The 27596-nt window shown below is 56.2% G+C and overlaps 1 protein-coding gene across 1 annotated transcript in view; it reads left to right on the forward strand.

Annotated features, from left to right (window-relative positions):
* LOC137306813 (host cell factor 1-like) overlaps positions 1-27596 on the forward strand; it is a 48952-nt gene that overhangs the window by 20467 nt on the left and 889 nt on the right. The window contains 19 exon segments of the mRNA XM_067976203.1: positions 1407-1625; positions 3525-3540; positions 3543-3628; positions 4424-4538; positions 4541-4651; positions 5523-5665; positions 6667-6717; positions 6719-6806; positions 7621-7808; positions 10825-11077; positions 12484-12644; positions 13702-14092; positions 16051-16386; positions 17964-18082; positions 19659-19799; positions 22764-22949; positions 23814-24111; positions 24686-24749; positions 27343-27596. The exon segment at positions 27343-27596 is cut by the window's right edge and continues 889 nt beyond it. Of these exon segments, the coding sequence (XP_067832304.1) occupies positions 1407-1625; positions 3525-3540; positions 3543-3628; positions 4424-4538; positions 4541-4651; positions 5523-5665; positions 6667-6717; positions 6719-6806; positions 7621-7808; positions 10825-11077; positions 12484-12644; positions 13702-14092; positions 16051-16386; positions 17964-18082; positions 19659-19799; positions 22764-22949; positions 23814-24111; positions 24686-24749; positions 27343-27388 (3012 nt within the window). The 3' untranslated portion in view covers positions 27389-27596.

Here is a 27596-nt window from a genome sequence, read left to right on the forward strand (position 1 = left end):
CGTGTGCCCGTCTCTCTCGGGCGGCGTGCGTGTGCCCGTCTCTCTCGGGCGGCGTGCGTGTGCCCGTCTCTCTCGGGCGGCGTGCGTGTGCCCGTCTCTCTCGGGCGGCGTGCGTGTGCCCGTCTCTCTCGGGCGGCGTGCGTGTGCCCGTCTCTCTCGGGCGGCGTGCGTGTGCCCGTCTCTCTCTCTCGGGCGGCGTGCGTGTGCCCGTCTCTCTCTCTCGGGCGGCGTGCGTGTGCCCGTCTCTCTCTCTCGGGCGGCGTGCGTGTGCCCGTCTCTCTCTCTCTCTCTCTCTCTCTCTCTCGGGCGGCGTGCGTGTGTGTCTCTCTCTCTCGGGCGGCGTGCGTGTCTCTCTCCGTCTCTCAGGCGGCGTGCGTGTGTGTCTCTCTCCGTCTCTCGGGCGGCGTGCGTGTCTCTCTCTCTCTCGGGCGGCGGGTGTGTGTGTCTCTCTCTCGGGCGGCGTGCATGTGCGTGTCTCTCTCTCTCCCGGGCGGCGTGCGTGTGTGTGTCTCGGACGGCGTGCGTCTGTCTGTCTGTCTGTCTCTCTCTCTCTCTCCCGGGCGGCGTGCGTGTGTGTGTCTCGGGCGGCGTGTGTCTGTCTGTCTGTCTGTCTGTCTCTCTCTCTCTCTGGCGGCGTGTGTGTGTCTCTGTCTCTCTCTCTCGGGCGGCGTGCGTGTGTCTCTCTCTCGGGCGGCGGGCGTGTGTCTCTCTCTCTCGGGCGGTGGGCGTGTGTGTGTCTCTCTCTCTCTCGGGCGGCGGGTGTGTGTGTGTCTCTCTCTGGCGGCGTGCGTGTGTGTCTCTCTCTCTCTCTCTCTCGGGCGGCGGGCGTGTGTGTCTCTCTCGGGCGGCGGGCGTGTGTGTCTCTCTCGGGCGGCGGGCTTGTGTGTGTCTCTCTCGGGCGGCGGGCGTGTGTGTCTCTCTCTCTCTCTCTCTCTCTCCCGGGCGGCGGGCGTGTGTGTCTCTCGGGCGGCGTGCATCTCTCTCTCTCTCTCTCTCTGGCGGCGTGTGTCTCTCTCTCTCTCTCTCTCTGGTGGTGTACGTGCCTCTCGGGCGGCGTGCATCTGTCTGTCTGTCTGTCTCTCTCTCTCTCTCTCTCTGGCGGCGTGTGTGTCTCTCTGTCTGTCTCTCTCTCTGGCGGCGTGTGTGTCTCTCTGTCTGTCTCTCTCTCTGGCGGCGTGTGTGTCTCTCTGTCTCTCTCTCTCTGGCGGCGTGCGTGTGTCTCTCTCTCTCTCTCTCTGGTGGTGTGCGTGCCTCTCGGGCGGCGTGTGTGTGCCCGCGGGTCTCGGCAGCCATGCGTGTGCCTGTGTGTGTTCCGGTCTATGTATGTGTACGCCCGCCCGTCTGTGTCTTGCTCTGTCTGCCTGCCTGTATTTCCCTATCTCACCGCCGTCTGTTCCCTTCCCCAGGTGAGCAATCCAGCCACACGCATGCTGAAGACGGCAGCGGCTCAGGTAGGGACCTCCAGCACGCCGGGAACACCCATGCGGCCCATCATCACTGTTCACAAGTCCGGCACGGTGACTGTTGCACAACAGGCGCAGGTGGTGACCACGGTGGTGGGAGGGGTGACTAAAACCATCACGCTGGTGAAAAGCCCCGTCTCCATGGCTGGTGGGAGCGCACTGGTAACTTTCACCATCTTGTTTCTTCTCTCTCTCTCTCTCTCTTCTGTTTTGGTATTGGTCGGGTGAGTGATTTGTTATTAAGACATGTACAAGTCATGTCTCTCATAAGCGTCCTGTAGCACTTCACATGCAACGAATTGCTTCGAATTGGAGTGACTGTTGAAACATCGGCAGTTGACCAGTTTTTTTTTTATTTTGGCGGTGCGGTTGAAGAATAAAAATTGGACGGGACACCGGGGAGAACTCCCCTGCTCTTCTTCGAAATAGTGACCGTGGGATCTTTTATGTCCGCCTGAGAAGGCAGACGGGGCCTCGGTTAACATCTCATCCCGAAGGCGGCACCTCCGACCGTGCAGCACTCGCGCAGTACTGGCACTGGGAGTGTGCTCGTGGCCGGGAGTGGGGCTCGAACCCTCGACCTTCTGAGCCTGAGGTGAGAGTGCTATCTTTAAAAAAAAAAGGGACACGGGACCAGGAGTAGGCCATTCAGGCCTCCTCGAGTCTTTTCTGCCAAACTTCAAATGCAGGGCAAGTCTGTCAGCATCGATAAAGAGGCAAGGCGGGTTAAGACGTTTCAGATATGTGCTTTTCATCACAACTGAGGAGAGTTCCACCAGCCGACTTGGTGTCTGTGTTTCTTGATATTAATCCATCCCATCGCTGCCAACACGAGTAACTCCCTCCACCCCGCCCCTAGTTCAAAACGCACTCTCCAGGCACAAGCCAATTTTGGAAGAGTCCCACTTTCCGCATCCCAAGGTCTCTCTGTTCCTCCACTCCATCGAGCATCTTACCAGTTAGAGATTACTTCTGTCAAGGTTTGAGATTTTTTTTTCCCCCCCCACATAAAAGACCCTTTTTTTTGGGAGTTATTTTCTCTAGAAAAGAGGAGGCTGAGGGGGTGGCCCGATCGAGGCATTTAAAATTATGAAGGGGTTCGATAGGGGAGACGTAGAGAAGATGTCTCCACTTGTGGGGGAGACCTAAACTACAGGCCTTAAATATAAGATAGTCACCAATAAATCCAATAGGGAATTCAGGAGAAACTTCTTTACCTAGAGAGTGGTGAGAATGTGGAACTCGCTCCCACAGGGAGTGGTTGAGGAGGTGAATAACACAGATGCATTTAAGGGGAAGCTGGATAAACACATGAGGGAGAAAGGAATAGAAGGATATGCTGGCAGGGTGGGAGGAGATTTGTGTGGAGCATAAACACCGGCATAGACTAGTTGGGCCGAATGGCCTGTTTCTGTGCTGTATACTAGAATTGTACTGCTTGGTCACAGTTCATCACATGCCCACTGCTGAAGTTTTAGTGAGTTCTTCGTGAGGGCACTTTCTTGACTGAGGTGTGGAACCCAGTGTACCAAGTGCTGTTCACCCATCACCCCCTGTGCTCACCGACTTCCAGTCCGGCAACGCCTCGATTTTAAAACTCTCAACCTCGTTTTCAAATCCCTCCATGGCCCTCATCCCGTCCTACCTCCGTAACCTCCTGCAGCCCTACAACCCTCCGAGATCTCTGCGCTCCTCCAATTCTGGCCTCTTGCGCATCCTTGATTTTAATCGCTCCGCCATTGGCGGCCGTGCCTTCAGCCGCCTCGGCCCCAAACTCTGGAATTTCCTCCCTAAACCTCTCCGCCTCTCTCTCTCCTCCTTTAAGACCCTCCTTAAAACCTCCCTCTTTGACCAAGCTCTTGGCCACCTGTCCTAACATCTCCTTAATGGTGTCAATTTTTGTCTGATTTGCGCTCCTGTGAAGCGCCTTGGGACGTTTACTCCTCTTAAAGGCGCTATATAAATGCAAGTTGTTGTTCTCCGATGTCCTTTTTATAACGTCCCTTGTGTGTGTTTTTTCTCCTCCTGCTTCTCCCTCCCTCCCGTTCTTTGCTCATCCAGATCTCCAGCCTGGGTAAATGGTCTCTCTGGTTCAGACGAAGCCCGCTCAGTCGGGAATGATTACAGGTCAAGCATCTTCGAACCCCATCACGCAGTATATTCAGGTGCGAGCGTGACGCGTGTGTATTTTGGGAGGGGGGAAAGTTGAGCAGTGCGAGAGATAAAGAAAGAAAGAACTTGCATTTCTACAGCGGCTTTCACAACCTCAGGACGTCCTAAAGCGCTTTACAGCCAATGAAGCACTTTTGAACTGTGATCGCTGTTGTGATGTAGGAAACGCGGCAGCCAATTTGCGCACAGCAAGATCCCACAAACAGCAATGAGATAAATGATCAGATAAACCGTGTTTTAGTGATGTTGGTTGAGGGGATGACTATTGGCCAGGGCATAGGGGAGAACTCCCCTGCTGTTCTTTGAAATAGTGGCCCTGGATCTTTTCCGTGCACCTGAGAGGGCAGACAGCGCCTCGATTTAACGTCACCTCCGACAGTGCAGCGCTCCCTCAGTGCTGTACTGGGGCGTGTCAGCCTGGATTATGTGCTCAAGTCTCTGCAGTGGGATTTGAACTCACAATCTCCTGACTCGGGCGTGAGTGCGACCACTGAGCCACGGCTGACCCAAAACCTTCCAACAAAATATGCCCACACCATATCTTTTTATTTCTATCTGTCTATCCCTTTCCCTGGCTCTGTCTTTGCCCCCCTTTCTCTCCCCTACTGTAACTGTCCTTTGATAATAGCTAAGGGTTCCCCCTCATTCGCAAGGTAACTCTGGGTCATATTCTGTCTGATGATGCTTCTCTCAGGTGCCTTGGGACGTTAAAGGCGCTATATGAATGCGAGTTGTTGTTTTGCTGGTTCGCCGTTGGATCTAACCTTGTGTTTCCCCTGGGGGCGCAGACCAAAGGCCCCCTTCCCCCAGGAGCCACCATCCTGAAGCTGGTGACGTCGGCTGACGGGAAGCCCACCACCATCATCACCATGTCTCAGGCGGGAGGAGGGGCCATGACCAAGCCACCATCCTGGGCATCAGCAGCGTGTCGCCCAACACCGTCAATAAGCCAGGCACCACCACCATCATCAAGACCATCCCCATGTCCGCACTCCTGGCTCAGCAGGGGACGGCAGGTAATGGTGGGGAGGAGGGTCCTCGTTAATGGGGGGGGGGGGGGAGGACGAGCCCCCCGTTAATGGGGGGGGGGGGGGAGGGCGAGCCCCCCCGTCAATGGGGGAGTTGGAGGGGGAGGGCGAGCCCCCCCGTCAATGGGGGGGGGGGGGGGGGGGGGAGGGCGAGCCCCCCCGTCAATGGGGGGGGGAGGGCGAGCCCCCCCGTCGAGGGGGGGGGGGGGGGGGGGGGAGGGCGAGCCCCCCCGTCAATGGGGGAGAGGGGGGGAGGGCGAGCCCCCCAGTCAATGGGGGAGAGGGGGGGAGGGCGAGCCCCCCAGTCAATGGGGGAGAGGGGGGGAGGGCGAGCCCCCCCGTCGAGGGGGGGGGGGAGGGCGAGCCCCCCCGTCGAGGGGGGGGGGGGAGGGCGAGCCCCCCCGTCAATGGGGGAGAGGGGGGGAGGGCGAGCCCCCCAGTCAATGGGGGAGGGGGGGGAGGGCGAGCCCCCCAGTCAATGGGGGATGGGGGGGCGAGCCCCCCCCCCCCCCCCCCCAGTTAATGGGGGCAGAGGGGGGCGGGCGAGCCCCCGTTGGCGGAGGGGGCGCAGTTGTAAAGAAAAATTCCCTAACGCCTCTCTCTCATTTTAAATTGCCGACTTCAGCACCCCCCCCCCCTCCCCGGACACTGATTTCCCAAACCAGAGGAAATAGTCTCTTTCCTATTTTCCTTTCCGCCAGCCAGGAGATTAGCAAGGAGGCCTGGTTTTCACTGTACTGTAGACGTTATAAATGGGAACTGTTGGAGACGAGGAGGTCGATGAATTCCTGGCGGATTCTTCGGGTTGATCCCAACAAACTCCGTGTGTGGGTTTTGTTTTTAAAATTAAAATTTTTAGGAGTCACGAGCAACAACCGGATGAAATCTCCGATCACAATCTTCACCACCAAGGTGATGACATCGGGGACGGGCACCCCCTCCAAAATCATCACTGCCATGCCAAAGATCAGCGGAGGAGCAGGCCAGCAAGGGCTGACACAGGTTAGTGCCCATTGCCTTCCGACACGGGGAGAGCTGGAACGATCCGAGCGCAACGGGGCTGACGGACATTTATACAAGTGTCAAGTGCTGCGCGTGGAAAGAACGGGCGATTGGCACAACCGGTGAACGGTATCGGAACCGAAAGGGGCCGTCGAGACTTACAGCGCAGAAGGGTGGCCGTTCCGTTCGGCCCCCTCGAGCCCGCGCGGGCTCTTTGAAGGATCCAATTAGTCCCACTCCCCCTTTCCCCATAGCCCTGCAAATGTTCCTCTTTTCAAGTATTGATCCAATTCCCTTTTGAAAGTTATTATTTAATCTGCTTCCACCGCCCTTTCAGGCAGCGCATTCCAGATCGTAAAAAAACATTTCTCCTCATCTCCCCCTCTGGTTCTTTTGCCAATTGTCTTAAATCTGTGTCCTCCGGTTACCGACCCTCCTGCCACTGGAAACGGTTTCTCACAACCCTTCATGATTTTGAACACCACTATTAAATCTCCGCTTGACCATCCTGCTCTAAGGAGAACAACCCCAGCTTCTCCAGTCTCTCCACGTAAATCAAGTCCCTCTTCCCTGCCACTATTCTAGTAAATCTCCTCTGCACCCTCGCCAATGCCTTGACATCCTTCCTAAAGTGCCCAGAATTGGGTACAGTACTCCGGCTGGGGCCTAACCAGTGATTTATCTTTTACATCCCGCCAGAGAGGGGCAGACGGGGGCCTCGGTTTAACGTCTCATCCCGAAAGGCGGCACCTCCGACAGTGCAGCGCTCCCTCAGCACTGGCACCTGGGGAGCGTCGGCCTAGATTTTGTGCTCGAGTCTCTGGAGTGGGGGCTCGAACCCACGACCTTCTGACTCGGAGGCGAGCGTGAGACCCCTTGAGGCACGGCCGCCTCATCAAATCCATTGGTTGTTTTGTTGCGGTGGTGGGGGGGGGGGGGGGGAGTTGAGGAGGAAGAGGTTACATTGTGTGCACTGAATTGTTTTATTTATTTCTCGGCAGGTGTTACTGAAAGGAGCCCCTGGGCAGCCAGGCACCATCCTTCGAACGGTCCCCCGTCAGCGGAATGCGCCTCGTCACGCCGGTGACCGTGTCGGCGGTAAAACCCGCTGTCACCACGCTGGTGGTGAAAGGCACCACAGGTAACGTTCGGTGCCGGACGGGACCAACGTACGACTGTCCGATCTTGCCCTTGAAGCAGGCTCGGGGTTCGCTACGCCCCGGGATTGGGGGGGGGGGAGGGGACAGCGGGACCCCCCCCCCCCCCACCTTCTCCGCAGCGTCCTACACGGGGCCGATCCAGCTCGCAAGGGGAGGTGGGCGCACCGGTCTGGGTTGGATCTGAAGCCCGCCGCACCATCCGGATTTATTTGGCGTGATGCATGGGTCAGGTTTAACAATTAGCTCCGAACTGGGGTATACTGTTCAAAATGAGATGCCCATCACGCTATCCCATCATCCTGAAGGCAGAATTAATAGATTGTGGCCCCGTGCCTACAGGCTAAGAATACTAGGTCAGATTTATTTACACATACGTGGCTAATAGGTTGCATAGACTAGGCTTGTATTCCCTTGAGTTTAGAAGATTAAGGGGTGATCTGATTGAGGTGCTTAAGATGATTTAAAGGGGCTGTTCGGGTTGATGGAGAGAAACTATTTCCTGTGGTGGGAGAGTCCAGAACAAGGGGGCAGAACCTTAAAATTAGAACCAGGCCGTTCAGGGTTGATATCAGGAAGCACTTCTTCACACAAAGGGGAGTGGGAATCTGGAACTCTCTCCTCTCTCCCCCCCCCCCCCCCCCCCCCCCCCCAAAGTTTATTTTAAAATAAACACGTAAACTTCTCCGTTTGTCGGGCCGGGCTCGTGTAACTTTTTGGGGCGGGATCCAGGGACGATTTTTTTTGTTTGTTTTTTTTCTTCCCTCAGTTTAACTCTTGCCGCTCGCTGCTTTACAGGCGTGACCACGCTGGGCACCGTGACGGGCTCCGCCGCCGGAGGAGCGGCGACCATCGGCACTGCCGGCTCCATGGGGAGCTTCTCCAGCCAGCTGATCAACCCGGCAGTCATCACCGTCTCCGCAGCCCAGGCCGGCATGACGACGGTGGGCAACCTGACCGCCGGGGCGTCGACGATTGCGATGCAGGTACGGTTAGGCTGCAGCAACACAGGACGGTGGCTAACGTCTGTGTGTGTGTGTGTGTGTGTGTGTGTATCAAAAAATATATATCTATATATATATACCACCTTCCGCTCTGCGAAGGGTGACGAGGAAATCGGAAAAGTCGCAGCCCCGTTATCGGGAAAGTCAAACCGCCGCAAATGCGTCAATAGAAAGAAAGAACTTTCATTTCTACAGCGCCTTTCGCTACCTCAGGACGACCAGATTTTGTGCTCAAGTCTCTGGAGTGGGACTTGAACCCGTGACTTTCTGACTCGGAGACGAGAGTGCGGCCCGCCGGGCCACGGCCGGCACCTTGAGAGTCCGCAAAAAATCACCAAATTTATCGAATTCAATCTCCCAACTTGCCATGGTGGAATCTGAGGTCAGGACCTCTGGGTTACTAGTCCAGGAACCATAACCCTGCGCTGTGTCGTACCAACAATCTGGTCCAGGCTCACCGGGAATAGGCCACTTGGGCAAGGCACTGGAAGGAGACCAGCCCACCGAGGAGTGGAATCCTAGGTTACAGCACGGAAAGAGGCCGTTCGACCCATCGAGTCCGTGCCGGCTCTATGCAAGAGCAACCCAGCTAGTCCCACTCCCTATCCCCGTAGCCCTGCAGATTTTTTCCTTTCAATTATTTATCCAGTTCGCTTTTGAAGGCCATGATTGACTCTGCCTCCACCGCCCCCTCGGGCAGCGCATTCCAGATTCTAACCCTAACCACTCGCAGTGTTTTTATATTAAAAAAAATTTTTTCCTCAATCTGGTTCTTTGCCAATCACCTTAAATCTATTTCCGCTGGTTCTTGACCCTTCCGCTAATGGGAACAGTGTCTCTCTATCTACTCTGTCTGGACCCTTCATGATTTTGAATACCTCCATCAAATCTCCTCTCAACCTTCTCTGTTCCAAGGAGAACAACCCCAGCTTCTCCAGTCTATCCACGTAACTGAAGTCCCTCATCCCTGGAATCATTCTAGTAAATCTCCTCTGCACCCTCTCTCAGGCCTTCACATTTTTCCTAAACTGCGGTGCCCAGAACTGGACACAATACTCCAGTTGTGGCCGAACCTGTGTTTTATAAAGGTTCATCATGACTTCCTTGCTTTTGTACTCTGTGCCTCTATTTATAAAGCCCAGGATCCCGTATGCTTTTTTAACCACTTTCTCAACCTGCCCTGTCACCTTTAGCGATTTGTGTACATATACCCCCAGATCGCTCTGTTCCTGTACCCCTTTTAGAATTGTTTATATTGCCTCTCCTCATTCTTCCTACCGAAATGTATAACCTCACGTTTTCTGCGTTAAATTTCATCTGCCACGTGTCCGCCCATTCCACCAGTCTGTCTGTATCCTCTTGAAGTCTATCACTATCCTCCTCACTGTTCACTACACTTCCAAGTTTTGTGTCATCTGCAGATTTGAAAATTGTGCCCTGTACACCCAAGTCCAAGTCATTAATATATATCAAGAAAAGCAATGGTCCTAGTACCGACCCCTGGGGAACACCACTGTACACCTCCCTCCTGTCTGAAAAACAACTGTTCACCACTACTCTGTTTCCTGTTACTTAGCCAATTCTGTATCCATGCTGCTTTTATTCCATGGGCTTCAATCTGGATGACAAACCTATTATGCGGCACTTTATCAAACGCCTTTTGAAAGTCCATATACACCACATCAGCTGCATTGCCCTCATCTACCCTCTCTGTTACCTCATCAAAAAACTTTTATCAAGCTGGTTAGGCACGATTTGCCTTTAACAAATCCGTGTTGGCTTTCCCTAATCACTTGTCCAAGTGACCGCTAATTCTGACCCGGATTATCATTTCTAAACCGAGGTTAGATGCTGCCTCATTTACTGGGCTTTTCCAGCATTTTCAGTTTTTTTTTTATACTGAGGTTAAACTGACTGGCCTATAGTTGCTGAGTTTATCCTTAAACCCTTTTTTGAACAAGGGTGTAACATTTGCAATTCTCCAGTCCTCTGGCACCACCCCAGTATCTAAGGACGATTGGAAGATTATGGCCAGTATCTCCGCAATTTCCATCCATGCTCCCCTCAGCAACCTAGGATGCATCCCATCTGGACCGGGTGACTTATCTACTTTAAGTACAGCTAGCCTTTATAGTACCTACTTTTTATCAATTTTTAGCCCATCCAGTATCTCAACTACATCTTACTTTACTGAGATACTGGCACCATCTTCTTCCTTGGTAAGGACAGATGCAAAGTACTCATTTAGTACTTTGGCCGTGCCCTCTGCCTCCACGAGTAATCTCCTTTTTGGTCCCTAATTGGCCCCACCCCTCCTCCTACTACCCGTTTACTGTAGGAGGGCGACATATTCTCGGCTTATGTATTGCGGTGCCATTGGGTTTACTGAAATCTTAGTTACCTCTAGGCCTCCCACCTTGCACCGTCCATAAACTTATCCAGAACTCTGCTGTCCATATCCTAACTCGCACCAAGTCCCGTTCTCCCATTAATCCCTGTGCTCGCTGACCTACGTTGGCTCCCGGTCTAGCAACGTCTCGATATTAAAATTCTCATCCTCATGTTCAAATCCCTTCATGGCCCTCACCCCCCTCCCAATTTCTGTAACCTCCTCCAGCCCCTACAACCCTCAGAGATCTCTGCGCTCCTCCAATTCTGGCCCTTTGCGCATTCCCGATTTCCATCGCTCCACCATTGGCGGCCGTGTCTTCAGCCGTCTAGGCCCTAAGCTCTGGAATTCCCTCCCTAAACCTCTCTCTCTCTCCTCCTTTAAAATGCTCCTCAAAACCTGCCTCTTTGACCAAGTGTCCTAATATCTCCTTATGTGGCTCGGTGTCAAATTTTTGTCTGATTTACGCTCCTGTGAAGCGCCTTGGGACGTTTTACTACATTAAAGGCAAGATTATAAATGCAAGTTGTTTGGTAATGTTGCGTTTTTATACCCACCAAAACGTACGAGAGCTGTTAAGAGTCCGACGGGCACTATATTTTATTCCAGCCCGTGTCGGAGGCCACCCGCGTCACGCTGATTGCCGCGCCCAGCGGAGTGGAGGCATCATCGATCCAGGAGCTGCCGGTGACCATCCTGGCCTCCCCCACGACCGAGCATCCGACGCTGGCCCACGTGCCGGAAAGCGGGCAGGCAGCCGGGGGGCTCCCGCTGGTCTGCTCCAACCCCCCCCACGAGACCTCCGAGACCAACACCACCAACACGGCAACCACGGTCACGGCCAACATGGGCGCCAATCAGGGTAAGGACACGGGGGCGGCGACCGCTCGGTTTTGTGTTCGAGGGTTTGAGGGACACGTCAAGCGAGAGGGCAGATGGTGCTCGGTGTCTGGGCAAGTGCGACGTCACCCACTTCGCATCGGGGAAAGACAAACCAGGGGAGTGCGACTAATTGGGTCGCTCTTTCAAAGAGCCAGCACAGGCACGATGGGACGAATGGCCTCGTTCTATGCTGCATCATTCGGTAAAGCCAGAGTATCTTAATGGCGAGAGACTGGAATCTGCGACGGAGCAGAGGGATTTCGGTGTCCATGTACACACATCACTAAACGCTAGTGCACCAGTACAAAACCTACCACACCCTGGAGCACTGTGCACAGTTCTGGTCTCCGCATTACAAAAAAGGATTTAGAGGCACTGGAGAAAGTACAAAAAAGATTCACAAGGATGACACCAGAACTGAGAGGTTATAACTATCAGGAAAGACTGAACAGGCTAGAAAAGAGAAGGCTGAGGGGTGACCTGATAGAGCTTTTTAAAATTATGAAGGGGTTTCGATAGGGTAGACGTAGAGAAGATGTTTCCACTTGTGGGGGAGACCAGAACTAGGGGGCCATAAATATAAGAGAGTCGCTAATAAATCCAATCGGGGAATTCAGGAGAAACTTCTTTACCCAGAGAGTGGTGAGAATGTGGAACTCGCTACCACAGGGAGTGGTTGAGGCGAATAACAGAGATTTTATTAAGGGGAAGCTGGATAAACACATGAGGGAGAAAGGAATAGAAGGATAGGGTGATAGGGTGAGATGAAGGGGGGAGGGAGGAGGCTCGTGTGGAGCATAAACACCGACATGGACGTATTGGGCCGAATGGCCTATTTCTGTGCTGTACATTCGATGTAAGTAATCAAAAAGGCTCATGGAATGTTGGCCTTTAACTCAAGGTGGGGCTGCAATACAAAGGGGGCAGAAGGGATGCTTCAGCTGTACAGAGCCCCGGACAGATCCCATCTGGAGATACTGCGTTCAGTTCTGGGCACCGCACCTCAGGAAGGATATATTGGCCTTGGAGAGGGGTGCAGCGCAGATTCACCAGCTTGATACTGGGGCTAAAAGGGTTAAATTACGAGGACGGGTTGCATGAACTTGGTCTGTATTCTCAACTGGATTTAGAACAGGTAGCCCCCCTCGTTGATATGGAGCTGACCTGGAGGGAGGGGTGGATGAGCCGGGATTTGGAGCGGGGGGGGGGGGGGGGAGAGGAAAGTGGAGTGGGGGTGTCCCACTGTGGGATCGATCCGGACGGATGAGATGTGTTGTGTGGGGGGGGCAGAAGGGGGGGCTTCTCACGTCCGGGTCGCTCCGTGAGGTTGAGCCTGGGATGAGCCGCCCGACCTTCCTCACTCAGCACCTTCTTGCCTCTCCACAGTCCAGCCGCCGCCCACCAACGCCCAGGGCCTCCCCGAGACGGTCCACGGGGAAACGGCAACAGCGGGCACGACCAACACGGCGACCACCGTGTCCTCGGCGCAGAGCGGGGCCAACACCACCGTGACGCAGTCGACCCCGACACCCGGCCCCTCCATCCCGGTAAGAGTGAAAGTGAGTCTAAGAGAAAGTGTTTGTGATCTATAAACTCGCGACATGTTATGGGAGTTGGGTTTCATTCATAAGCTGACTGTGATAGCCTTATCTTAACCCTCCCCCACCAATATCTTCCTCTGAGGTATTGCCAGTGTACAGACCCCCATGTGGTACCGAACCCAAGTGCGAGGCAAGTGTAGGCTGAGCATTAGCAGGCTACTCGACGTCTGGGGGTATTGCAGCAGAGCCCAATTCTGCTCTCGTTCCCCCATCCCCCCCTTTACATGAGCCCAATTGTAGCATTTGCTCCTCCCAGCTAACTCGGGTGGAACCTGGGCCCTTTCTGCTCTGCATGGGGCTCAGGACCACACCGGGAATGGAATCAGGGTTAGATACAGAGTAAAGCTCCCTCTACACTGTCCCATCAAACACTCACAGGGCAGGTACAGGGTTAGATACAGAGTAAAGCTCCCTCCACACTGAGCCATCAAACACTCCCAGGGCAGGTACAGGGCTAGATACAGAGTAACGCTCCCTCTACACTGTCCCATCAAACACTCCCGGGGCAAGTACAGGGTTAGATACAGAGTAAAGCTCCCTCTACACTGTCCCCATCAAACACTCCCAGGGCAGGTACAGGGTTAGATACAGAGTAAAGCTCCCTCTACACTGTCCCATCAAACACTCCCAGGGCAAGTACAGGGTTAGATACAGAGTAAAGCTCCCTCTACACTGTCCCGTCAAACACTCCCAGGGCAGGTACAGGGTTAGATACAGAGTAAAGCTCCCTCTACACTGTCCCATCAAACACTCCCAGGGCAGGTACAGGGTTAGATACAGAGTAAAGCTCCCTCTACACTGTCCCATCAAACACTCCCAGTTCAGTTACCCTTTCTGCCAACAATTCATTTCTTCTCCCAAGTCGGAAACTCTCCCTCTTGTAGATCAGGTTTGAGATGTGCCCGGTTTTTGATGGGATGTGCCCGGTTTTTGATGGGATGTGCCCGGTTTTTGATGGGGTGTGTAGTTTATGGAACATTTCCTTCCCCCCCCCCCATTTCAGAGCATCTCTTCGATATCCGAGGGGACCAACGTATCGACGACGACTGACCAGCCGACCTCCTCGACAGCCGAAGAGGGGCCCGCTCCGGCCCCAGCCTCCGACCCCCTGCGGCCTGCGAGCGAGGAGCCGTCTCCCGCGGAGCCCAAGCCCGCCCCGCTGGAGCCCCCCGAGCAGGCGGATCCCGGTGCGGACAGCGAGCAGCCGGCCCCGGAGCAGCTGACGCCTCCTCAGGAGCTGATGGCGGAGACGCAGGGCGAGCTGACGGGACTGACGCCCGAGGAGCTGGCGGTGACGGCGGCGGCGGAGGCGGCGGAGCAGGCTGCCGTCTCGGAGGAGGTGCAGGCGTTGGCCCTGCAGGCAGTGCTGCAGGCCGCCCAGCAAGCAGCAATGGGTAGGTACGGCCAACTCCCTGGCTGGGTGGGTGTTAGAAGGGAAAGACTTTGCACTGATGTAGCGCCTTTCACCACCTCAGGACGTCCCAAAGCGCTTTACAGCCAATGAAGTACTTTTGAAGTGTAGTCACTGTTGTGATGTAGGAAACACACGGCAGCCAATTTGCGCACAGCAAGATCCCACAGACCTCCCCCACTTCTTCCAATTGTGGCCGTGGGATCTTTTACGTCCCCCCGAGAGGGCAGACGGGGGCCCTCGGTTTAACGTCTCATCCGAAAGACAGCCCCTCCGGCGGTGCGGCGCCCCCTCGGTCCCGGCCCTCCGGCGGTGCGGCGCCCCCTCGGTCCCGGCCCTCTGGCGCCCCCTCGGTCCCGGCGGTGCGGCGCCCCCTCGGTCCCGGCGGTGCGGCGCCCCCTCGGTCCCGGCGGTGCGGCGCCCCCTCGGTCCCGGCGGTGCGGCGCCCCCTCGGTCCCGGCGGTGCGGCGCCCCCTCGGTCCCGGCCCTCCGGCGCCCCCTCGGTCCCGGCCCTCCGGCGCCCCCTCGGTCCCGGCCCTCCGGCGCCCCCTCGGTCCCGGCCCTCCGGCGCCCCCTCGGTCCCGGCCCTCCGGCGCCCCCTCGGTCCCGGCCCTCCGGCGCCCCCTCGGTCCCGGCCCTCCGGCGCCCCCTCGGTCCCGGCCCTCCGGCGCCCCCTCGGTCCCGGCCCTCCGGCGCCCCCTCGGTCCCGGCCCTCCGGCGCCCCCTCGGTCCCGGCCCTCCGGCGCCCCCTCGGTCCCGGCCCTCCGGCGCCCCCTCGGTCCCGGCCCTCCGGCGCCCCCTCGGTCCCGGCCCTCCGGCGCCCCCTCGGTCCCGGCCCTCCGGCGCCCCCTCGGTCCCGGCCCTCCGGCGCCCCCTCGGTCCCGGCGGTGCGGCGCCCCCTCGGTCCCGGCGGTGCGGCGCCCCCTCGGTCCCGGCGGTGCGGCGCCCCCTCGGTCCCGGCGGTGCGGCGCCCCCTCGGTCCCGGCGGTGCGGCGCCCCCTCGGTCCCGGCGGTGCGGCGCCCCCTCGGTCCCGGCGGTGCGGCGCCCCCTCGGTCCCGGCGGTGCGGCGCCCCCTCGGTCCCGGCGGTGCGGCGCCCCCTCGGTCCCGGCGGTGCGGCGCCCCCTCGGTCCCGGCGGTGCGGCGCCCCCTCGGTCCCGGCGGTGCGGCGCCCCCTCGGTCCCGGCGGTGCGGCGCCCCCTCGGTCCCGGCGGTGCGGCGCCCCCTCGGTCCCGGCGGTGCGGCGCCCCCTCGGTCCCGGCGGTGCGGCGCCCCCTCGGTCCCGGCGGTGCGGCGCCCCCTCGGTCCCGGCGGTGCGGCGCCCCCTCGGTCCCGGCGGTGCGGCGCCCCCTCGGTCCCGGCGGTGCGGCGCCCCCTCGGTCCCGGCGGTGCGGCGCCCCCCTCGGTCCCGGCGGTGCGGCGCCCCCTCGGTCCCGGCGGTGCGGCGCCCCCTCGGTCCCGGCGGTGCGGCGCCCCCTCGGTCCCGGCACCGATGTGTCAGTCTAGATTATGGGCTCAAGTCTCTGGAGTGGGGGCTGAAACCCACGGATCTTCTGACTCGGAGGTGGAGTGAGACCCACTGAGCCACAGCTGACACCGTCACAGATAAGTATTATTAAATGGGTTGCAGGTTTGTTGAAGGGAGGGGATAACTACATTTATTTTGTAAAAGTGGGGCAGACGGAAAAGATTTGTTGATGCATTAGTGGGCATGTCGTCGATTTGCTTTGAAGCCAGTGTATAGGAATAGGAGGTGGCCATTCAGCCCCTCGAATCTGGTACAATGGAACAGATGGAGGCCATTCAGCCCCTCGAGCCTGTTCCGCCATTCAATCAGATCATTATCTTATCTGTATCTTAACTTCATCCGCCCGCCTTGTTCCATAACATTTGATACCCTCGCCTAACAAAAATGTGTTAATATCTCTTTCACCCTACCAAGGTCCCGGGGAACCAATGGACACGTCAGAGGCGAGGCAGCAGCCGCACGAGTCGGACCTGGGCCAGCTGACCGGGGAGACCAACGAGGCCCGGCAGTCAGCCCTCCCCTTGGCTGTGCTCGCCCACCAGGACCTGGCGGTGCTCGTCCAGCAGCAGCAGCAGCAGCATCAGCATCAGCAGCTCCAGGGGGCCGGGCAGAGCCAGCCGCAGCTGCCCACCGAGGCCCTGGCACCCGCCGACAGCCTCAACGACCCGGCCAGCGAGAGCAACGGGCTAGGCGAGCTGGGCGGGGCGGTTACCAGCGCCCACGGACTCCTCCCCCCGCCAACCACCGAGAGTAAGTCAGCACCTTTGACCCTTCTCCCTCTCTCTCTCTCTCTCTCTCTCTCTCTCTCTCTCTCGTGTTTTCGTTCGCCCGTCGCCGCACCCACCCCGTGGGGTTTACCGATATCCTAGTTGCCCTCCAGACTCGACTATTCCAATGCTCCCCTCACCGACCTCCCATCTTTTCACCCTCCGTAAACATCAGCTGATCCAAAGCTCTGCTGCCTCGTATCCTAACTCGCACCGTGTCCCGTTCACCCATCACCCGCTCCTGCGCTCGCCGACCTACACTGGCTCCCGGTCTGGCAAAGCCTCGATTTTAAAATTCTCATCCTCGTGTTCCAATCCCTCCGTGGCCCTCACCCCCCCCCGCCCATCCCTGTAACCTCCTCCAGCCCCTACGACCCTCCCAGATCTCTGCGCTCCACCAATTCTAGCCTCTTACGCATCCCCCGATTCCCATCGCCCCACCATTGGCGGCCGTGCCTTCAGCCGCCTCAGCCCTAAGCTCTGGAATTCCCTCCCTAAACCTCTCCGCCTCTCTCTCTCCTCCTTTAAGACGCTCCTTAAAACCGACCTCTTTGACCAAGCTTTAGGTCACCTGTCCTAATATCTCCTTAGGTGGCTCGGTTGTGTCTGATTTACGCTCCTATGAAGCGCCTTGGGACGTTTCACTACGTTAATGGTGCCTTATAAATGCAAGTTGTCGTTTCCCGGCCCCTACCTTCCGTCCCTCCTGAGAGAACTAGCTCGCACTGGGTTACAGGTCCCACGGGCACCTGCCCTCCCCCAGGAACCTCGCCCCGGGCCTCAGTGGCATGAGCCCAGACAGTTGCGTCTCAGCGAGCTATTCGACCACGGCGGGGGGGGGGGGCATCGCAGCCCGAGCCCCGTCCTCGCCCGATTGTTTCTGATTTCGCACAGCGGTTCCTGAACGATCAGAAGGAGGAACCCTCCATGCCCAAGGGTGGAGAAGTTAATCGTCGTCTTCCCCCCCACTCTCCCGGCTGATTTCAGACAGAGCAGGGAACTTCAGATCCACATGAGTCAGTCCGGCACTGACCCTGACTTTACCCACTGATCCGTTCCAGGAGCTTTAGTCCGACCCCCTTTAATGGGTGCGGCAGTGTGGTGGATTCAGTAATAATCCAGAGAACGTAAGTTTGAATCCCACCTCGGCAGTTTTGAGAGTCACCGGACTAATAATCCAGAGGATTTGAATTCAACAACAAAAAAAAGTGGAAATAAAAAGCTGGGATCAGTAAAAGTGACCGTGAATCTGTCGGATTGTCGTAAAAACCCAACTGGTTCACGAATGTCCTTCAGACAAAGAAACCCTGCCGTCCTTACCCGGTCTGGCCTGTATGTGACTCCCGTCCCACGCCAACGTGGTCGAGTCTGAAGTGGCCTGGTGAGCCCCTCGGTTGTACCAGGGACGGGCAATAAATGCCGGCTTTGCCAGCGACGCCCACAACCTGAGGATTTATTTATCGGGTTGTGGGGTGGGTGGGGTGGTGCTTTCCCCTGGGGTGTTTAACGTGTTGTCAGTGTGTCTAATTCACTTGGGGCGTCTCCTTATTCCCCCAACAGGTTTGGCGCCGTCCAGTTCTCTTGCCTCTCCGCAGCCCGTTGCCGTGGCGAGCCCCGCCAAACTACAGGCCGCTGCAACGCTGGCGGAAGTCGCCAACGGGATCGAATCGGCTGCTGTGGTAAGATGGTCGGTGTGCGATTTGGAAGTGCTGTGTGTTTGGGACTGGGCTCCAGAAGCACCATGTGCGTACTAGAAGCCCTGCGTCTGTCCAAGGCCACCCCTAGAGACTGCGCTCCAGAACAACCGTGTGCATGACTGGAGTCTCTGGAACTGCTGTGGGGGGAGGGCGGTACGTTTGGAACTGGGTTCTAGAGGCTGTGTTGGGTGCGTGCTCTAGAACTGCTGCGTTTGACCAATGCTCCCTGGAAATGCCGTTCTAGCACCACCATGCATATGGCTGGGGGTCTAGAACTGCTGTGGGGGTGGGGGGTGCTGTGCATTTGGAACTGGGTTATAGAAGCACTGCTGTGTTTGGGCTCCTCTGGGGACTGGCATTCTAGAACCGCTATGCCTGTGGCTGGGGTTCTGGAACTGCTGTTCGGGGAGGGGTGCTGTGTGGGCAAAGTGGATTCTCGTGTCACGGTGTGTGACAGGTTCCAGAAACGCTGTGCGTGGGCTTTTGAAGGACTGGCGTTCTAGAAGCATTGCGCGTGCCTTCTAGAAAAGTTGCGGCTGAGGGGAAGTGGGACGCTTTGTCTGGCAGCGACTCTGTTGAGTGTAGTTCTGGAATGGGCGTTGGGGGGGAGCGTTGCCATTGGGTTCCATCCCATTGGGGAACAGGGGCAGTCCGAAGGTCGTGGGGCACAGCCCCCTGAAACAGGTGGCCAAACCGGTCAGAGAGCTTCACCTGAGAAAATTACAACCGAGGACAGACTTGAATTTTTTAATCCCCGCAATTGGAATGCCACTCTGCTGTTACAGGCACAGGAAAGAGAAGACTTGCATTTCTGTAGTGCCATTCGCAACCTCAGGGACGACTCGAAGCGCTTCACAGCCAGTGCAAAGTGTGGTCACTGTTGGAATGTAGGCAAACGCAGAGGGCAATTTGCGCACAGCAAGATCCCACCAACAGCAGTGAGATAAATGACCAGATGATTTTTTTTTTGTGCTGTTGGTTGGATAAATATTGGTCAGGATATCCCTGCTCTTCTTCCAATAGTGGCAGTCGGATCTTTGACGTCCACCGGAGAGGGCAGACGGGGGTCCTCAGTTTACCGCCCCTCCCGACAGTGCGGCGCTCCCTCGGTGCCGCCCCTCCCGACAGTGCGGCGCTCCCTCGGTGCCGCCCCTCCCGACAGTGCGGCGCTCCCTCGGTGCCGCCCCTCCCGACAGTGCGGCGCTCCCTCGGTGCCGCCCCTCCGACAGTGCGGCGCTCCCTCGGTGCCAGTACCGGGGCAGTGTCGGGCCTGGGTTACGGGGCTCAAGTATCTGGAGTGAGGCTCGAACCCACGACCTTCTGACCCGGAGGGGAGAGAGTGAGACAACCTGTGCCAAGGCTGACGTCCGAGGGCGCAGGTGTTGAGAAAAGTGAGGTGATTTAAGGGAGAGTGACAAGAGGCAGCACCTTCATTTCGGGTGGCGCACGACCTTTCAGCGGGAGACTGACGCAGCAGTGCATTCGCGTTTTCCCCGGAGCGCCGAGTGTTAATCGAGCATCTTCCTTCTCTTTTCTTCCCCCCCCCCCCCCCCTTCAGAAACGGGACGCAGCCCCCGTGGCCCCGAAACCCCCCGTCAAGAAGGATCTGAACCAGTGGGTTGACGTCGGAGTGATCAAGGGAACAACCACAGTGGTGACACATTATCACCTTCCGCCTGAGGGGTCGTCCACCAGAGACGTGAGTAGCAGCGCCTGTTTTATGTCCATTGCTCTTCTCCTGACGCCGCTGACTCTCCCTGGGGCACAGGGTCCCACAGGAGCAGGTTGCCCCCTTTCACTGCCTCAGCCAAGTGGGCGCTCGTAGGAACAGGGGGAGGCCGTGCAGCCCCTCGAGCCGGCTCCGCCATTCAGTCAGATCACGGCTGATCTGTATCCGAGCTCCATTTTACCCGCCTTCGTTCCTCGATGCCCTGACCCAACAAAAATCTGTCGGTCTCGGTCTCGAGAGCTCCAATCGATCCACAGCCTTTTTGGGGGAGAGAGTTCCAGATTTCCCCCCTCCTATGTGTGAAGAAGTGCTTCCCGACATCACCCTTGAACGGCCTAGCTCTAATTTTAAGGTTATGTCCCCTTGTTCTGGACCCCGTCCCAGAAGAAATAGTTTCAGATCACCCCTTTATCATCTAATAGACTAGGGTTTAAAATAATGATTGAGAAAGGCATAACTATGACAATATAAACATGACAACTATGACATAACTATGATGGTTTGACTTATAGGGGGAGGTTGGATAGACTGAGACTTTTTCCCCTGGAGAGTAGGAGGTTTAGGGGTGATCTTATAGAAGTCTATAAAATAATGAGGGGCATAGATAAGGTAGATAGTCAAAATCTTTTCCCAAAGGTAGGGGAGTCTATAATGAGGGGGCATAGATTTAAGGTGAGAGGGGAGAGATACAAAAGGGTCCAGAGGGGCAATTTTTTCACTCAAAGGGTGGTGAGTGTCTGGAACGAGCTGCCAGAGGCAGTAGTAGAGGCGGGTACAATTTTGTCTTTTAAAAAGCATTTGGACAGTTACATGGGTAAGATGGGTATAGAGGGATATGGGCCAAGTGCAGGCAATTGGGACTAGCTTAGTGGTATAAACTGGGCGACATGGACATGTTGGGCCGAAGGGCCTGTTTCCATGTTGTAACTTCTATGATTCTATCACCCCTTAATCATCTAAAGTCGAGGGAATGATAGTGTGAGCGTGGAGGAAATCGCAGCCAGGCCGAGCCCTGGGTTGTGTGGGCGGTGGGGGGGTTGCAGAGACACATGATGCGTGTCGGGGGAACGTTTATTCCCGTGCTTAGAGAGGTTTGCTGCCTCCCCCAGGTTCAGTCCAAAGATGGGCAGATTCCCCCACCTCCCCTCGGAGGAGCGCCCTACCTGCAACACTGTTTGCCCCCACCCTAAGGGAAGCTGGATAAGTACATGAGGGAGAAGGAATAAAAGGATAAGTTGATAGGATGAGATGAAGAGGGGTGGGAGGAGGCTCGTGTGGAGCATAAACACCAACATAGACCAGTTGGGCTGAATGGCCTGTTTCTGCACTGTAATTTTTATGTACTTCCCTTGTCAGCCACCCCTGTGGTCCCGGATGAGATTAGCAGCTCGGTGTCCATGTGTGCAGGGGGTTTACGGGCACTTCTGTACCGTGCTTGGGCATCTGATACCAACTTTGGGTTCCGTCAGGACCACTCGGCTCCAGACCTCATGACAGCCTTGGTCCAAACATGGACAAAAGAGCTGAATTCCAGAGGTGAGGTGAGAGTGACTGCCCTTGACATCAAGGCAACATTTGACCGAGCGTGGCACCAAGGAGCTCCAGTAAAATTGAAGTCAATGGGAATCAGGGGGAAAACTCTCCAGTGGCTGGAATCATACCGAGCACAAAGGAAGATGGTAGTGGTTGTTGGAGGCCAATCATCTCAGCCCCAGGGCATTGCTGCAGGAGTTCCTCAGGGCAGTGTCCTAGGCCCAACCATCTTCAGCTGCTTCATCAATGACCTTCCCTCCATCATAAGGTCAGAAATGGGGATGTTCGCTGATTGCACAGTGTTCAGTTCCATTCGCAACCCCTCAAATAATGAAGCAGTCCGAGCCTGCATGCAGCAAGACCTGGACAACATCCAGGCTTGGGCTGACAATTGGCAAGTAACATTCGCGCCAGACAAATGCCAGGCAATGACCATCTCCAACAAGAGAGAGTCTAACGACCTCCCCTTGACATTCAACAGCATTACCATCGCCGAATCCCCCACCATCAACATCCTGGGGGTCACCATTGACCAGAAACTTAACTGGACCAGCCACACACATATATTGTGGCTACAAAAGCAGGTCAGAGGCTGGGTATTCTGCGGCGAGTGACTCACCACCTGACTCCCCAAAGCCTTTCCACCGTCTACAAGGCACAAGTCAGGGATGTGATGGAATACTCTCCACTTGCCTGGATGAGTGCAGCTCCAACAACACTCAAGAAACTCGACACCATCCAGGACAAAGCAGCCCGCTTGATTGGCACCCCATCCACCACCCTAAACATTCATTCCCTTCACCACCGGCGCACAGTGGCCGCAGTGTGTACCATCCACAGGATGCACTGCAGCAACTCGCCAAGGCTTCTTCGACAGCACCTCCCAAACCCGCGACCTCTACCACCTAGAAGGACAAGAGCAGCAGGCACATGGGAACAACACCACCTGCACGTTCCTCTCCAAGTCACACACCATCCCGACTTGGAAATATATCGGCCGTTCCTTCATCGTCGCTGGGTCCAAATCCTGGAACTCCCTCCCTAACAGCACTGTGGGAGAACCTTCACCACACGGACTGCAGCGGTTCAAGAAGGCAGCTCACCACCACCTTCTCAAGGGGCAGTTAGGGATGGGCAATAAATGCCAGCGACGCCCACATCCCAAGAACGAATAATAAAAAAAACTAGGTTGGGACTGGCCAAACTCATTTCATGTAGGAGCCTGGCGCACAACAGGCAGAGGCTCACATCCCTGTCAGCCTGGATTGGAGCTCAGGTCCCAAGTGCAAAAGGAAAGGTGCCACTGCTCCACAGCCTTCACTCCCTTCTCCGCTTTTCCTGTCCCTAACGGGTCTCGTTTTTTTCCCCCCCACCCTTTCCTTCCTGCCTCCCATGTTGTAGGATGACACTGCCCCCCTCCCAGACTACAGCCAGCTGAAACGACAGGAGCTGCAGCCGGGCACTGCCTACAAGTTCCGGGTAGCAGGCATCAACGCCTGCGGGCGAGGACCCTTCAGCGAAATCTCCGCTTTCAAAACGTGCTTGCCGGGATTCCCAGGGGCGCCTTGTGCCATCAAGATCAGCAAGGTAAGGGCGCGTCCCTGCGTGATCCTTCGCTGTTCCAGATCTTAACGGCGATTGATACGAGTTCAATTGCTAAATTTAAATCTGAGATAGATAGCTTTTTGGCAACCTAAGGGATACAGGCCAAAGGCAGGTATATGGAGTTAGATCACAGATCAGCCATGATCTTATCAAATGGCGGAGCAGGCACGAGGGGCTGAATGGCCTACTCCTGTTCCTATGTAATTGTATTAAAAGGGTCATGCCCAACGTGTGCAGTTCCTGCCTGTCAGACGTCACGCACTGTCTGAGGCAACTTTCTGTGCACAGGTCTCGTCTCCGTATTACAAAAATGATAGAGAGGCGCTGGAGAAGGTGCAAAAAAAAAAGATTCCCAAGGATGATACCAGAAATGAGACGTCGTAACTTATCAGGAAAGACTGAACAGGCTTTGGGGCTCCTTTCTGTAGAAAAGGGAAGGCTGAGGGGTGACCTGATGGCAGTCTTTAGAATTATGAAAGGAGTTCGATAGGGTAGATGTAGAGAAGATGTTTCCACTTGTGGGGGAGACCAAAACTAGGGGTCATAAATATAAGAGAGTTGCTAATAAATCCAATCGGGAATTCAGGAGAAACTTCTTTACCCAGAGAGTGGTGAGAATGTGGAACTCGCTCCCACAGGGAGTGGTTGAGGGGGATAGAATCGATGGATTTAAGGGGAAGCTCGATAAACACATGAGGGAGAAAGGAATAGAAGGATATGGTGATAGGGTGAGATGAGGAAGGAGGCTCGTGTGGAGCATAAACACCAGCATGGACTAGATGGGCCAAATGGCCTGTTTCTGTGCTGTGAAATTCGATGTAAAACTGACTTGTGCTCCCTCTGCAGAGTCCGGACGGTGCCCACCTGACGTGGGAGCCGCCCTCCATGACCTCGGGCAAGATCATCGAGTACTCTGTGTACCTGGCGATACAGAGCACCCAGACCATGGAGCTGAAGCCCAACAGCCCGGCCCAGCTGGCCTTCATGCGTGTCTACTGTGGCCCCAATCCCTCGTGCCTGGTCCAGTCCTCCAACCTCTCCAACGCACACATCGACTACACCACCAAGCCCGCCATCATCTTTAGGATAGCAGCCAGGAACGAGAAAGGTTACGGACCCGCCACACAAGTCAGGTGGCTCCAAGGTACGTTCAAGGCGTGTGTGTGTGTGTCTCTGACTGTCTCTGTCTGTCTTTGTCTCTCGTTCTCTGTCCCTCCGTTTCTTGGTCTCCCTCTCTCTGTCTTGGATCTGTCTCGGACCGATCTCTCTCGGACCGACCGACCGCCCTCGGAGATCTCGCACCCCCCCTCTCGCTCGGCGCGCCTCTCTCTGGTAGGTGCTGACTCTCGCCGGGCTACGGTTACACAGATCCCAGGCACCATTCCAATGTGAACCCCCACCCCAAGTGACAATTCTTCAACTATGAGTCTGGACAGTGACTGGCTATTTGACTACAGAGGGCATCGGAAACAAGCCCAGTCCTGTTCACGCGCACCAAGACATAACGATTTTTCCAACGGGAGTCAGTGGTGAGCGATCGGGGACTGAAACTTTGTTTTCCTTCTATCTCCACCCCTCCTCCCGCAAAACCTCGGGGGCACTGAGGCCATTTGTACTAACCCTACCACCACTAAACCAGCTGAGGTCAGCTCGCCCCCCGCAGCGCAGAGCTCACCGTGTGAGGGTCTCACTGACTTTTTGTCCTGTTGCCTTTTCAGAAATCAACAAAGATGGCTCAGCGGTGAAGCCTGCAGTGAAACGGCCCATTGCCTCACCAGAAACGTAAGGAGCTCATTCACTTGTAGCCGAGGCTGTTTTTCCTTGGGGGTGGGTGAACAAAATAGGTAATTACACTTGGCTTTTGTTTAGTGATGCTCGCTACCCCACAGATAATTAATAACTCCCAACTCCTTTTGAGTGTGTGGAACAAGAGAGGACACTTTATATAAAGAGAGATAACAATCGGCTCCCTAAAGGTTAATTATCGCCTGCAGACCAGTGGGACACACTCCTGCCTCGGAGTCAGAAAGTTGTGGGTTCCAGTCTCCACTCTGGAGACTCGGGCACAAAACCGAGGCTGACACTCCCATTGCCAGTAGCGAGGGAGCGCCGCCCCACGGGAGGGGCGGTAGCGGAGGGAGCGCTGCCCCACGGGAGGGGCGGTAGTGGAGGGAGCGCTGCCCCACGGGAGGGGCGGTAGTGGAGGGAGCGCCGCCCTGTGGGAGGGGCGGTAGCGGAGGGAGCGCCGCCCTGTGGGAGGGGTGGTAGCGGAGGGAGCGCTGCCCCACGGGAGGGGCGGTAGCGGAGGGAGCGCTGCCCCACGGGAGGGGCGGTAGCGGAGGGAGCGCCGCCCCACAGGAGGGGCGGTAGCGGAGGGAGCGCCGCCCTGTGGGAGGGGCGGTAGTGAGGGAGCGCCGCCCTGTAGGAGGAGTGGTAGTGAGGGAGCGCCGCCCTGTGGGAGGGGCGGCAGCGGTGGGAGCGCCGCCCCGCGGGAGGAGTGGTAGTGAGGGAGCGCCGCCCTGTGGGAGGGGCGGGAGAGCGGGAGACACCATCTGCCCTCTCGTGGATGTAAAAGATCCCACGGCCACTATTTCGAAGAAGAGCAGAGGAGTTCTCCCCGGTGTCCTGGGGCCAATGTTTATCCCTCAACCAACATCACTAAAAACAGATGATCAGGTCATGTCAGTTTGTGGGATCTTGCTGTGCGCAAATTGGCTGCTGTGTTTCCTACATTACAACAGTGACTACACTTCAAAAATAAGTACTACGTTGGCTACACTGAGATTGTAAAAGACACTGTATCATTGCAAGCCTTTGTTTCCAATACCCCTGACTTTACATCTGTTTAAATTATTTTTTGTTTGCCCTGCAGCCATTTGGTCTTCCCCCACCCCCCTCCCTCCCTCCCGGAAAAGGTGCTGATTGGGCTTCGGATCTGCAGGCTCCCATTCTCCAAGTGTGATTCTCAACGGTGCAATTTGTCCAGCTATTCTACCATGGGGGCCATCACGGCCTATTCCCAACCCCGTCCTCGCCCGAAGCTCCCACGCAGGAGGCTTTGCGGCCGAAGACTCCCTCCCCAGCCCCACCCCCCGCCCGACCAAAGGGCACTGAGGCCAAGTTAATTATCGCAGCCCAGCTGAGATCAGTGAGCTTAGCCGAGACTTGGGGTTTGGACCCTGCGTCCTTCCTTTCACCCGGGGGCCTTTGAAGGGGAGGTTGGTGCGTTCGATTTTTCAGGCGGCCGTCGTTCTCCACCAATTTGCTTCCTCACCCCAGTCACCAGGTCATTGAAGAGAGCGGCCAGCTTGTCCGCTCTCCTTTTGTATACCTGGGCTGGCTGACAGCTGCTTTGGAGGAGACGTCGCTGATGCCTGGCAGCCGCTCTGTGAGGCGGTTGTGTGGTTTGGGAGTCAAATTGTGCTTTTGTAAAATTTGTGCTCATTAAGGTGAAAGCTGTTGGCGTTGGGGAAAAGAATACATCTCATTTCACACCCTCAGGGCAGGTACAGGGTTAGATACAGAGTAAAGCTCCCTCTACACTGTCCCATCAAACACTCCCAGGGCAGGTACAGCACGGGTTAGATACAGAGTAAAGCTCCCTCTACACTGTCGCATCAAACACTCACAGGGCAGGTACAGGGTTAGATACAGAGTAAAGCTCCCTCTACACTGTCCCATCAAACACTCCCAGAGCAGGTACGGGGTTAGATACAGAGTAAAGCTCCCTCTACACTGTCGCATCAAACACTCCCAGGGCAGGTACAGGGTTAGATACAGAGTAAAGCTCCCTCTACACTGTCCCCATCAAACACTCCCAGGGTCAGGTACAGGGTTAGATACAGAGTAAAGCTCCCTCTACACTGTCCCATCAAACACTCCCAGGGCAGGTACAGCACGGGTTAGATACAGAGTAAAGCTCCCTCTACACTGTCGCATCAAACACTCACAGGGCAGGTACAGGGTTAGATACAGAGTAAAGCTCCCTCTACACTGTCGCATCAAACACTCCCAGGGCAGGTACAGGGTTAGATACAGAGTAAAGCTCCCTCGACACTGTCCCATCAAACACTCCCAGGGCAGGTACAGGGTTAGATACAGAGTAAAGCTCCCTCTGCACTGTCCCATCAAACACACCCAGGGCAGGTACAGGGTTAGATACAGAGTAAAGCTCCCTCTACACTGTCCCATCAAACACTCCCAGGGCAGGTAGAGCAGAGTAAAGCTCCTTAACGGACTGCACCAGCCAGTCTCCGAATAAACTTTGCTTAGTTTGTTCTCCGCTTGTCTTTCGATCAGCAACGAGAGATCTGTGGACTCTGGTGACACAAGGAATAAACTCTTTTCTGTTTCGCTCAATATTTTTTTTTTGCAGGAAATCGTCAAACGTCCCAAAGAAAACGAAGCCGGACGGCCAGTGATTTTTGTATTCTCTCCGACCCTGCCCCCACCCCGGCCCCTTCACACAGCGGAGGTCACTCCTTCTCCATTAACACCAAACAAGTTAGCGACACCGACTGGCGCCCTGGAGGACGGCGCTCTCTCCGCCTCTTTTATTTAACGCAGACCGTGACTGTGCATTTCAAAAAAAAAATTTGACGGAGGAAGAAGGAAAAAACGGACAGGAGT

The sequence above is a fragment of the Heptranchias perlo genome, chromosome 45 (genome assembly GCF_035084215.1).
Source record: "Heptranchias perlo isolate sHepPer1 chromosome 45, sHepPer1.hap1, whole genome shotgun sequence".
NCBI classification, from domain to species: Eukaryota; Metazoa; Chordata; class Chondrichthyes; order Hexanchiformes; family Hexanchidae; genus Heptranchias; species Heptranchias perlo.